Source organism: Orcinus orca, chromosome 12 (assembly GCF_937001465.1).
Source record: "Orcinus orca chromosome 12, mOrcOrc1.1, whole genome shotgun sequence".
NCBI lineage: Eukaryota > Metazoa > Chordata > Mammalia > Artiodactyla > Delphinidae > Orcinus > Orcinus orca.
In genome coordinates, this window is record NC_064570.1 from 60,455,353 (window position 1) to 60,468,585 (window position 13,233).

The window sequence follows — 13,233 nt, forward strand, 5'->3', positions numbered from 1 at the left end:
TGTTGCCTTAATACGCATGGCACGGAAATGAGAAATCTGAAAAGCTCAGCATATAAAATTTGATAACTGTTGACTCAAATGTTTAAAAAGTTTCTAAGAAACTTCTAGATATACACTTACTTGCTAAGTAAAAACAAATCACTACAAAGTTTCTTTTAAGCAGTCACTAGAAAGTTTATAACAATCTCTTGTACTTAAAAAAAAATTAAAGAAGCCAATAAAAACCACATTAAAAACACAAAACATTAAAGAAAACAAAACTTCTTCTTAAAGCTGCTTCTTCCAGGGATTTAAACAATATGAAAGGAGAATATATGATGATTTACTTTGCCCTCCAACACATTCATGTGTCAACTCCAAGAGGAACAGAATGGGCCACCAAAACTATCTGAGGTTCCCTCCCAGTTGCAGCTTTTTAAACTTTGTGGAAGACAACAGGAGGGTGTGTGAGTTTCCTCCAAGTCTTGTGACATGTACATAGCTGACGCCTACTGGGCTGAAAAAGCACTCCTTGTCAATTTTTACTTAAAATTATGAGTAACAGATTCTCTGCAGGACATCTTTAAAGGGAAATCCTGCCAGAATTAGTATCTGAAATGTCTGGATAATCTCCAGAAAGTTTAAAATATAAAGTGCACATACAGACACATACACTCAAGAAATTCCCACTGCCTAGGCTAAATTGAGGGCATATTTAAATTAAAAAAATTTCTATAAAGGATGATGTATTTCCTGTTTTTTGTTTTGTTATTTCAGTGCCTATCAGAACCCTTCTTATAGGTTAGAAATGGCTGAACTATAGAGCTTTTCTTTTGAAATATCTGGAAAGAGATGTGGCCCCATGTTCTCACCTGTAGCGTTTTTGGTAGCTTGAGAGATGAACTGTGGTTTGTGGCTTCTATCATTGCTTTCCTGGGAAATTTGCTAACTTTGAGCCTTGGATTTGACTAGGATAACTCATAGTAGTTGCCTGCTTCCTGCACCAGTACCGTGGACCTGGCATTCCCTGCTGTTGCCTATTTCCCTATGAGCTGGCAACAATTGTTATGTCACGTCCACAGCTGTATGACTTCATTTAAGCACAGACTCAGATAGTCTTTTGAAATCTTAAGTCAGAACTTGAAAAGTGGCTAGATATTTCATGAGTTGGATCTAAAGAAATGTTTGAATATTGAACTAATCCACAACAGGAATTCTCAGTGGGTCAAACTGATCCATAAAGCAAGTGACATTTGCTCTTAAACTCTCCATCTGAGGCCATTTCTTCAGTTTGTAAAGGTGGGTGAGGGAGGAAATGTTCCACCTTAACTCCATTTATGCTCAGACCAAACTTGAACTGTCCTTGTTCTAAGTGCCAAAGGAATGATATGTTAATATTTTCTGAGGACAAACTCAGTTACATACAATCAAAAAACCTGAACTAGGGAAATATAAAGCCAATCAACTCTGTGCGTTGTTATTCACCTGACTTTGATGAAGATATGATGAAAATGAAAACATGGTGATTAGCAGCAAATTGTTCTTCTGTCCTTTCACTGAATCAATCTATTATAAAACAGTCAATCTAACATAAAATATTATTAGTAATAGATTTTAATCCTCATGACACCATGGCTAGACAGGCATTATTTTTCTCCTTTTATAGGTGAGGAAGTGGAGTCGAGGAGGTATAAAATCGCCTATGTCCCCATCTAGCTATGGAACTATTACCCTCTTTATTAAACCTGTGCTTCCTGAGAGGGTAATCTACATTCACTTATCCAACCTATGACCTCCTGCTCCCTTCTCAAACTACTCCACCAAAGAAAAGCTTCATTAAGCTCAATAAAGATCTTAACACCCCAAAGAATAGTCTTTAATCTTACCTGAAATTTCTCATCTCTGCCATGTCCATTTCTTTTTGAAATTCTCTTCCCTTGGTTTCACTAAGTCACACTCTCCTGATTTTCTCCTTGGGCTTAGCATCGTCAGCCTCCTCTCCCTTTATTCACCTCACCCTTCCCTAGAGCTTCATCCTCAGTTCAGAATGCTTCTCTCTACACTCTCCGTGGGGTTCGTTATGAAAAAATTAATGATATGACTCCTAAACCTGTATACTCAACTGGTATCACTCTGAGGTGCCAGACCTGTATCCTGTTGTCTACTAAGCTGTCTTTGTCTAGAGGTCCCCAGGCATCTCAAACTCAGCAGTCCCCAAAACACCATCTCCTCCCGACTCCCCACTGTACAGAGAGTCCACTGTATTTCCTGTCTCAGGGCATGGCACAATCATCCAACCCATCATACCTTGGACTCCTCACTTTTCTCATTTATTCTCCACCATCCCCATCATTCATCCCCAACCCCAACTTCTGTTGGTTTTACTTTGTTAAATATCTCTCAAATTTGTCATTATCCCTGCATTTCTGGTCCTCACATTTCTCACTTGGATTACTGTCATCAGTCATAAAACAACTGACATCTGTCTCAGTCTGGTCCCCTTCTATCATTTCTTTATATCACTATAAAACGATATTTATTTAAAGATATCAGTTTATTGAATTATACATGCTTCTTGCAGAAAGTCTGGAATAAGAATGAAAAAAAGTTTAAAATGACTTGCAATCCAAGAGACAGAACTCGAAACGTCACCCAGATATTATGCATACATATAGCTATACAAGGGAATGTTTATGTAAATGTTTTCATGCAAATGTTTACACAGCTATAGTTAAATATATTAGAAAACCAAGATCACATTGCATATGGTATATCTATTATACTTAACATACTGTGAATGATTTTCCAAATCAATTATTTTTAAAGTGGCTATGAATAATGGCTGCAATATAATGAAATATGTGATGGAATAGTGCTTCCTCTTCTCTCTCTCTATCTCTGATCTGTTTTCTTCAACACCAAAACTTAGCCTGAGCATTTATAAGGTATGAATCACAGGACTTGGACTTAGGTGGGAAAGAGGGAAGGAGAAAAATATAGAACACTCACTTTAAGTTCATTTACATTTACTAGACACTATTTAAACAACTATATATTCTGTACTGTGTTTCATGCCTTCAAGGAATTATCTAACCTGTAAGTCTATATAATAAAGTTTAAGGCTGCATTTTAGGTGAGTAAAGACAAGTTTAGTAGGAAAACAATTTGATAAAGTGTTTTTCTTCTTTACATTGAATAACAAGAAACACGAGAAAACCTGTGGGAATTTTAGCTTGACTAGTTTAGTTTTAGCTTGACTAGTCAGAGAAAGGGTTTTTCTTCAGGAGACTAGCATGTGAATAAACAAAACTATTTCAGAGCCAAGAAGATTGCCTCCTTTCCTTGAAAGACACATTGTCTATGTTCCTCTTCTATCAGAGGATGGGAAAAATATTTGTACACATTTTTAAGTCCACATTTTACTTCTCAGAAGGGGAGACATTGATTTCACAAATAATGTATACTTCTTTTTTTCTCTCTGCAGGGATGGAGAGCTATATGTAGTTGCAAAAAATATATATTAATATATTTTGCTTATTTTTATCATGATATACAATCAAAATGCATTTTGTCTTTTTTTTTAGTATATGCATTTTTTAAAAACAACTTTTTTGGAGTATAATTGCTTTACAGTGTTGTGTTACTTTCTGCTGTGTAACAAAGTGAATCAGCTATATGTATACATACATCCCCATATCCCCTCCCTCGTGTCTCCCTCCCACCCTCCCTAACCCACGCCTCTAGGTGGTCACAAAGCACTGAGCCGATCTCCCTGGGCTATGCAGCTGCTTCCCACTAGCTATCTGTTTTACATTTGGTAGTGTATATATGTCAGTGCCACTCTCTCACTTCGTCCCAGCTTACCCTTCCCCCTCCCCGTGTCTTCAAGTCCATTCTCTACATCTGTGTCTTTATTCCTGTCCTGCCCCTAGGTTCTTCAGAACCTTTTTTTTTTTTTTTAATTCCATATATATGTGTTAGCATACGGTATTTGGTTTTCTTTTTCTGACTTACTTCACTCTGTATGACAGACTCTAGGTCCATCCACCTCACTACAAAATAAGTCAATTTCGTTTCTTTTTATGGCTGAGTAATATTCCATTGTATATATGTGCCACATCTTTATCCATTCATCTGTTGATGGACATTTAGGTTGGTTCTATGTCCTGACTATTGTAAATAGTGCTGCAGTGAACACTGTGGTACATGTCTCTTTTTGAATTATGTTTTTTTCAGGGTATATGCCCAGTAGTGGGATTGCTGGGTCATATGGTAGTTCTATTTTTAGTTTTGTAAGGAGCCTCCATACTGATCTCCATAGTAATTTACATTCCCACCGACAGTGCAAGAGGGTTCCCTTTTCTCCACACCCTCTCCAGCATTTATTGTTTGTAGATTTTTTGATGATGCCATTCTGACTGGTGTGAGGTGATACCTCATTGTAGTTTTGATTTGCAATGACTATACTACCCAAAGCAATCTACAGATTCAATGCAATCTCTATCAAACTACCAGTGGCATTTTTCACAGAACCAGAATAAAAAATTTCACAATTTGTATAGAAACACAAAAGACCCCGAATAGCCAGAGCAATCCTGAGAAAGAAAAATGGAGCTGGAGGAATCAGGCTCCCTGACTTCAGACTATACAACAAAGCTACACTAATCAAGACAGTATGGTACTGGCACAAAAACAGAAATATAGATCAATGGAACAGGATAGAAAACCCAGAGATATACCCACACACATGTGGTCACCTTATCTTTGATAAAGGAGGCAAGAATATACAATGGGGAAAAGACAGCCTCTTCAATAAGTGGTGCTGGGAAAACTGGGCAGCTACATGTAAAAGAATGAAATTAGGACACTTCCTAACACCATACACAAAAATAAACTCAAAATGGATTAAAGACCTAAATGTAAGGCCAGACACTATAAAACTCTTAGAGGAAAACACAGGTAGAACACTCTATGACATACGTCACAGCAAGATCCTTTTTGACCCACCTCCTAGAGAAATGGAAATAAAAATAAACAAATGGGACCTAATGAAACTTAAAAGCTTTTGCATAGCAAAGGAAACCATAAACAAGACGAAAAGACAACCCTCAGAATGGGAGAAAATATTTGCAAACGAAGCAACTGACAAAGGATTAATCTCAAAAATATACAAGCAGCTCATGCAGTTCAATATCAAAAAAACAAACCACCCAATCCAAAAATGGGCAGAAGACCTAAATAGACATTTCTCCAAAGAAGATATACAGATTGCCAACAAACGTGAAAGGATGCTCAACATCACTAATCATTAGAGAAATGCAAAACAAATAATGTATACATTTTAAAGGATTTTGGTAAATTGTCAAACTGCCTTTCAGAATGGATGATCTTTCTAGAAGACAAATCTAATCACCTCACGTCCCTGGTTAATCTTTAAAAGCAACCCCTTGTTTTTCGGAGGATGGCTAAACTTTTCCGTTTAGCATGTAAGGCATTTTGTGATCCCCCTCTGACCTCTCCAGCTTCATCTTACACTACTTCCCCAAACCATTTTTCTTATTTTCATACTTTAGGGATTCTCAAATGTCTCATTTCATATTATCTTAGTACTCCAGAATCTCCTTTTCTCTGCCCAGAAATGCCCATACCGGGCTAGCCCGACTCTTCTTTCAGGACTCAGTTCAGGGGGTCACCCCCAGCCTGTTCAGCTTCCCTCCCTGCAGTGCAAGACAGTTTGACTTTCTTCTCCCATAACATCCTCTGCTTGCTTCTCTCAAAACACTGTATGGAACTACAATTGTTGATTCTTGCCATCTCCTTGAAAGCAAGGCACATTTTTAAGATTTTCATTCATATTCTTTGTACTTAGCTGTCTTACAGGATCCAGGAGATTACTGAGCCAAGGATTTAAATTCACCATGTCCTCCTTTTTTTCCATCACACCCCAATGCAATCCCTTCCTGCTCTTCAAACACACATCCAGGTTAGGTCTTACTACTAATCACTGAAGAGGCACAGAGGTGCAAATAGAGACAAGCCTGGTAAAACAGATAAAACACAACACTGGGAACTTATAAAAATTTAATAACCTGTTCAAAGTAGTTGTTCCTTCTTTTTTTGTGTGTGATGTAAATGGAATAAACACTGTTTCTGAAGGCCCAAAAGTCAGGCTTTCTTTCTTAGGTGGTTTGGAAGAGGTCTGTCCTGTGTTCTTTTTTCTAAATTAATTAATTTTATAGTTGATTTACCAAGTCAAGGTAAATCAACTATAAAATTATATATATATATAAATTACATATATATATATAAAATTATATATATAAAATACTTTTTTTGGATTCTTTTCTATTATAGGTTATTACAAGATATTGAATATAGTTCCCTGTGCTATATGGTAGGTCCTTGTTGTTTATCTATTTTATGCATAGTAGTGTGTATATGTTTATCCCAAACTAACTTATCTCCCCGCTACCCCCTGCTATCCCCTCTGGTAGTAATCATAAGTTTGTTTTCTATGTGTGTGAGTCTATTTCTGTTTTGTAAATAAGTTCATTTATATCATTTTTTAGATTTTTTTAAGATTCCACGTAAGTGATAATTATATGTCTCTCTGATTGTATGACAATCTCTAGGTCCATCCATGTTGCTGCAAATGGTATTTCATTCTTTTTAATGGCTGAGTAGTGTGTGCACATATATACCACATTTTTTTAATCCATTTATCTGTTGATGGACATTTAGGTTTCTTCTGTGTTTCGGTTATTGTAAACAGTGCTGCTATGAACACTGGGATGCATGTATCCTTTTGAATTAGTTTTCATCTTTTCAGGATATGTGCCCAGGAGTTGGATTGCTGGATCATATGGCAACTCTATTTTCAGTTTTTAAAGAAACCTCCATACTGTTCTCCATAGTGGCTGCACCGATTTACATTCCCACCAACAGGGTAGGAGGGTTCCTTTTTCTCCACACCCTCTCCAGCATTTATTATTTGTAGACTTTGACGCTGGCCACTCTGACCAGTGTGAGGTGATAACTCATTGTAGTTTTGATTTGCATTTCTCTAATAGTGATGTTGAACGTCTTTTCATGTACCTGTTGGCTATCTGTATGTCTTCTTAGGAGAAATGCCTATTTAGATCTTCTGCTCATTTTTTTTATTGGGTTGTTTTTTTTGATATTGAGCTGTATAAACTGTATATTTTGGAAATTAATCCCTTATTGGTAGCATTGTTTGCAAATATTTTCTTCCATTCAGTAGGCTGTCTTTTCATTTTGTTTATGGTTTCCTTTGCTGTGCAAAAGCTTTTAATTAGGTCCCATTTTTAAATTTTTGCCTTTGTTTCCATTACTCTAGGAGACAGATCCAAAAAAATATTGTTGCAATTTATGTCAGAGTGTTCTGGCTATGTTTTCCTCTAGAAGTTTTACAGTATCCAGTCTTATGTTTAGGTTTTTAATCCATTTTGAGTCTTATTTTTGTGTACGCTGTTAGAGAACATTCTAATTTCATTCTTTCCCATGTAGCTGTCCAGTTTTCCCAGCACCACTTATTGAAGAGACTGTCTTCTCTTTGTTGTATAATTTTGCCTCCTTTGTTGTAGATTAATTGACCATAAACATGTGGGTTTATTTCTGGGCTCTGTATCCTGTTCCATTGATCTATGTGTCTGTTTTTGTGCCAATACCATACTTTTCTGATTACTGTAGCTTTATAGTATAGTCTGAAGTTGGGGAGCATGATTCCTCCAGCTCTGTTCTTCTTTCCCAAGATTATTTTGGCTATTTGAGGTCTTTTGTGTTTCTGTACAAATTAAAACTTTTTTTGTTCCAGTTCTGTGAAAAATGCCATTGGTAATTTGATGGGGATTACACTGAATCTGTAAAATGCCTTGGGTAGTAGTATGGTCATTTTAACAGTATTGATTCTTCTAATCCAAGAACATGGTATCTCTTTCCATCTGTTTGTGTTGGCTTCGGTTTCTTTCATCAGTGTCTTACAATTTTTAGAGCACAGGTCTTTTGCAGTTAAGTTTATTCCTAGGTATGTTATTCTTTTCAATGCAATGGTAAATGGGATTGTTTCCTTAATTTCTTTCTGATATTTCATTGTTAGAAATGTAATGGATCTCTGCATATTAGTTTTGTATCCTGCAACTTTACTGAATTCATTGATGAGTTCTAGTAGTTTTCTGGTAGCATCTTTAGGATTTTCTATGTATAATATCATGTCACCTGCAAACAGTGACAGTTTTACTTCTTCCTTTCCAATTTGGATTCTTTTTCTTCTCTGATTGCTGTAGAGTCCTGGGTTCTATTTATTCTCCTGTTGGCTTGGTGTGGCCTTCAAAGTGGAGCAACTTGAGTGAGTCTGTAGATCATTTTAACAGCCACTTTAATAGTGCTCCTAGGTTCTGTGGAAAATGTACACCTCAGAGCTTATAAATGTGTTTTTCTTTCATCTCCCATGTACACTGGGTCAAAGACTTCATTGGTATTAGTCAAAGAAAGCAAACTTTCCATCGTCCCCACCCCCCATCCAACTCACATAAATTAGCTCTTGATAGAAAAAAAATCCCATTTGGCCATGGGTCAAGTGGCATTTCTGAGGAAGGGATGAACCGTTTCTTCACACACTCTTCTTCAGCTCACTGTTGCACTTTGACCTCGTCCTTGGTGCTTCATGTTCTGACTGAAGTATCAATACATTCTCCAAAAAGTTCAAGATGGTTCTACATTCAGGTTAAGCAATTTCTACATTTATTGTTCTAAGTTAGCATTAAGGTCTTTTTGGAAAATATACTAATTTTTGTAAGATATACCACTCTTCACTGAATCTTTCTGATGGTCAGAAGTGAGTTTCCTTTGACTATTCAAAAACACATGGTCTGGAGATGGAACACATGAATATATGAATACCTGAGCACATTATTCAAATATCTCTACCATTATCTGCAACAGTAGAAAGTAGCAGATGAGAGTTTAGCTATACATTTGCTGAAAACTAGCTAACTGAAAATGATTTACTGAGGTGAAATTGTTCACGAAATGGCAAACTTTCAAGGAATGAAAGGACTAGAATTATTTTTGTGTAAGAAAAGTATAACAAAATCCTTTAAAAATGTTCAGAATAGAATTTTAAAATGTAAATACATATATGTATCAATTAATCCTAGTAATTAAAATAACAAGCTTCAAAGTACATAAAATTTAACAGAAACAACAGACTTTATTTTAAATAACATTCTTAAATCTGCCCATTAAGATCATAGTAGATAAACATGGAACAACTTTTATTAATGAAATTAGATTTTTAATATGAAATCAGCTAAATAATTTTATTTACAAAAAAATAAAAACTCTTATTTACTGTGGAAAAATAACCATTTTGATGAAACAAATTTCATGCAAACAAAATAAGAATATTTTATTTGCTTCATTGTCTCTTCTATTTTTATTTTCACAAATTAAGTCATAATGATTTTATTTGCTTCATTGTCTATGATCTAGTTTGACTCAAATGTGGATTACTTTGATATCTCTTGAAGCATAAATGGTAAGGTCCTTAAAGACTGAATAAAAAATCAGGTTGGGTGTTCAGTATTTTGGAAGCTGAATCAACAAACTAATTGGAATTTGTGTTCACAGAGGATTTGTCATTTTTCTTCCTTTGCCCTTATGAAAATATATTAATAGGAAATTAGCAATGGAAAATATTTTTTAGTTTGTTACATTCCTATCAACTTTGCTTAGCAAATTATATTTCTTTCAATATTAATACTTTGTCTAGAATTAGTGTAGAGGTAGACCAATCTTTGTATTCAAACATTTTCAAAAATAGTTTTAAATGCCATGTAAGGTATTATATAAAACAGTATTTAAAAAAAAAATTTGAGATTTAATTTACTATTTTAAATAAGTTCCTCTTTTATATACAATAAATTATTGCTTGAAACTCATCTGATTGAAATGATTACTCCAAGGAACTATTTTAGTCTTTACAGACCAAGAACACCTATTTTTTTTTTTGTGGTACGTGGGCCTCTCACTGATGTGGCGTCTCGCATTGCAGAACACAGGCTCTGGACGTGCAGGCTCAGCGGCCATGGCTCATGGGCCTAGCCGCTCTGCGGCATGTGGGATCTTCCCGGACCAGGGCACTAACCCATGTCCCCTGCAACAGCAGGCGGACTCTCAACCACTGCACCACCAGGGAAGCCCCAAAACACCTATTTTTTAATAAGCGTTTCTATTTTGAAAAAAAAAAGTTCTAACGATTTAAATGCACTTATAGATCCCCTACAACAAAGTATTAGGTGATGGTGACTATTAATATAAAAAATGAAATTCAGAAATGCAAACTGGGTTAAAAAAACTATATTAAATGACTTACATCTATCAGTAGTAAATTATATTTTTTCTCTCACTCTTGTTAGCATTGTACTTTAGAATAGAGCACAGCAGTGCATGGGCTCCTCGGGTGTTCTTCTGTACCTGTAAACACATCCCTGAACCTCCCAGCCACCTAAAAGTTCACTCTTGTGGGGGAGATGAGAAGCCATCTGTCTGCCAGAAATAAGAGTGAGGGCTTAGTAATAAAAAAATATTTTGCAAGTTTCTGTATTTTAGGTTTGAACCATTCTCTATTAATTTTAAAGTAAAAACACTATTTTCAACACCAAAAAAAAAACATGACCGCATTTTAAGTTTCTGCTTAATATGTGTAAATTTACACGTGTCACTTGAAATCCAATAACACAACAAATGAGTCCTTTCCTAGAGATAAAAGCAGATTTATTCTTCATTCAGCATCTAGAAAGAAAATAAACCTGAAATGTGTAATTTTTAGAATAATGTGAAAAAGAAATCTTCCATGGAGAACCCAATTTACAAAAATTCACATCTTTGTAAGATTTACAATGAATACAACACTACTGTTTTAACTGAACTGTGAGTAACTGAACTGTGAGTGTGGGAAGTGCTACTGGGTGGGGGATTCTGGACTGTGAAATGCGTATTTCTTTTTGTAACCACTCACCTTTAACTTTGGGGAAAAAACGTTTACTGTATGACAACATTAAGTAAATTAAAATCATTACTCTTCTGTCACTGATGATTTCCTGGATTTGACAACAAGGTCTTTAATGGATGAGGAAAGTTCTTGAAGCTCTTTACGAGTCATACTGATGATATCTTCTTGTTCTTTGTCTAATTCATCACTCAAGGGATCTTCTCCCTGCCCAGTCTTCTTACTTTGACTGACTAAATGCTTTATAACCAAACCTTGATACTTCACTAAAAGAGTATGTTGAACCTGTGAAAAGAGGAGAAAAGTTAACAAACATGATTTAATTTTCTGTAGAACAAAGTACTGGGTTGGCCAAAAGGTTCCTTCAGTTTTTAAAGTAAATTCATTTTCACCAGGAACTTTATTGAACAACATATTCATTGTTTTGTTCCACTACTTTCTGCCATTTTTCAGGCAGCTTCATAATTCCACCTTCCCCCTAATTTTTTTTCTTTTTGAACACAAATGTTCCAGGTGCCATTTACAGTCTTCCAGGGAACTGAAGTTTTTTCCAGTAAGAGAATTTTGTGAAGACTGAAATAAATGGAAATCTGAAGGTGTGATATCTGGTGAATACAGCAGATGAATCAGAACTTCCCAGCCAAGCTGTAATAGCTTTTGCCTGGTCATCAAAGAAACATGCAGTCTTGCCTTATCCTGATGGAAGGTTATGTGATTTCCCTTGACTAATTCTGGGTGCTTTTCGTCTAGTGCTGCTTTCAGCTGGTCTCTTTGGGAGTACTTGTTGGAATTAGTCTTTTGGTTTTCTGGAAAAAGCTCATGATAGAGGACTCCCTTCCCACCATATACACATCATCACCTTTTGATGAAGACCTGCCTTTGGTGTGGTTGATGGTGGTTCATTTCGCTTGCTCCATGATCTCTTCTGTTCCACACCACTTTTCATTGCTCATCATAATTTGTTTTAAAAATGGAACATTTTCGGTAGAGAATCACGTGCGGAAATACTGTCAAGGTTTTTTTCACTTAACTTACGTGGAACCCAAACATCAAAGCGATGAACATAACCAAGCTGGTGCAAATGATGAAAAACGCTTGATTTGGATATTGTATGTCGGCTATCTCCTGCATGGTGTAATGTTGATTGTTCTCAATTAATGTCTCAGTTTGACTGCTATCAACTTCAACTGGTCTACCAACTGTGGAGCATTGTCCAGCGAGAAATCCCCAGCACAAAACTTCACAAACCACTTTTGACACGTTCAATCAGTCACAGCACCTTCTCCATACACTGTACAAATCTTTTTGTGTGTTTTGGTTGTGTTTTTACTTTTTTTTTTTTTTTTGCGGTACACGGGCCTCTCACTGTTGTGGCCTCTCCCGCTGCGGAGCTCAGGCTCCGGACGTGCAGGCTCAGCGGCCATGGCTCACGGGCCTAGCCCTCCACGGCATGTGGGATCTTCCTGGACCGGAGCACGAACCCGCGTCCCCTGCATCGGCAGGCGGACTCTCAACCACTGTGCCACCAGGGAAGCCCGTTTTTACCTTTCTTGAAATAATAAAGCATAATATGCCGAAAATGTTGCTTTTTTTTTTTCCATCTTCAATATTAAAATGGCTACACAAAAATTCACCAATTTTGATGCTTTCTTTTTAACAGCACACTGATATGACAGCTGTCTTAATACAATCTAACAATATTGTTTCAAATAAAGTTAAAGACAACTGACTGCTACTGGAGCCATCTTATGGAAAAAACCAAAGGAACTTTTTGGCCAACCCAATACATTGACAGTCTTCATCTTTACAAATTACTGGCCATAGAATTAGAAAGCTGAATCTAGCAAGGTCTTTGCTCTCAAGGAATTTACGGTTTGGGGGAGATAAAACATGAATAGATCATTTTAATGTAAGTTGACTGAGCTAGCTTCTGTCACCAAAGATACTGTCAAAGTGATATGGAAGTTCAAAGAAGCCAATTTACCTTTAGCTGAAGAGTTTCTCAGATGAATTTGTGCAGGATAAGAATTTTTGAGCTGGTCCTTAAAGGACAGGTTAAACCTGCATAAACTGAAATGGAAGACTGAACATTATTATTTCTCTTCCAAAAGCTTAATTTCTGGATTCAGAATATTCCTTACCATGGATCTTACAGGATCCTGAAAGATTCCTGAGCTATGCTGAGTTTTAAAATCAACCTCCTTATTCACTGTTTCCATTCTTGG

The 13,233-nt window shown here is 36.2% G+C and overlaps 2 protein-coding genes and 1 long non-coding RNA gene across 4 annotated transcripts in view; 1 reads left to right on the forward strand and 2 right to left on the reverse strand.

The window, feature by feature from the left end:
- The window catches only part of FHL5 (four and a half LIM domains 5), a 39,125-nt gene extending 35,498 nt beyond the window's left edge, over positions 1–3,627 (reverse strand). The window contains exon 1 of the mRNA XM_004264801.3: positions 852–3,627. The gene's annotated coding sequence lies outside the window, so the exon portion shown is untranslated. The remainder of the gene's footprint in view (positions 1–851) is intronic.
- Positions 1,144–8,764, forward strand: LOC125960602 (uncharacterized). Its single transcript, XR_007470400.1, has 3 exons — positions 1,144–1,278; positions 6,334–6,373; positions 8,627–8,764. It is a non-coding gene; the product is annotated as an uncharacterized LOC125960602 (long non-coding RNA).
- A 441-nt stretch (positions 8,765–9,205) lies between these two features.
- The window catches only part of UFL1 (UFM1 specific ligase 1), a 51,705-nt gene continuing 47,677 nt past the window's right edge, over positions 9,206–13,233 (reverse strand). For both annotated transcript variants that reach the window (XM_004264803.3, XM_049695130.1), the window contains one exon: positions 9,206–11,293. In XM_004264803.3, the coding sequence (XP_004264851.1) occupies positions 11,075–11,293 (219 nt within the window). In that variant the 3' untranslated portion in view covers positions 9,206–11,074. The remainder of the gene's footprint in view (positions 11,294–13,233) is intronic.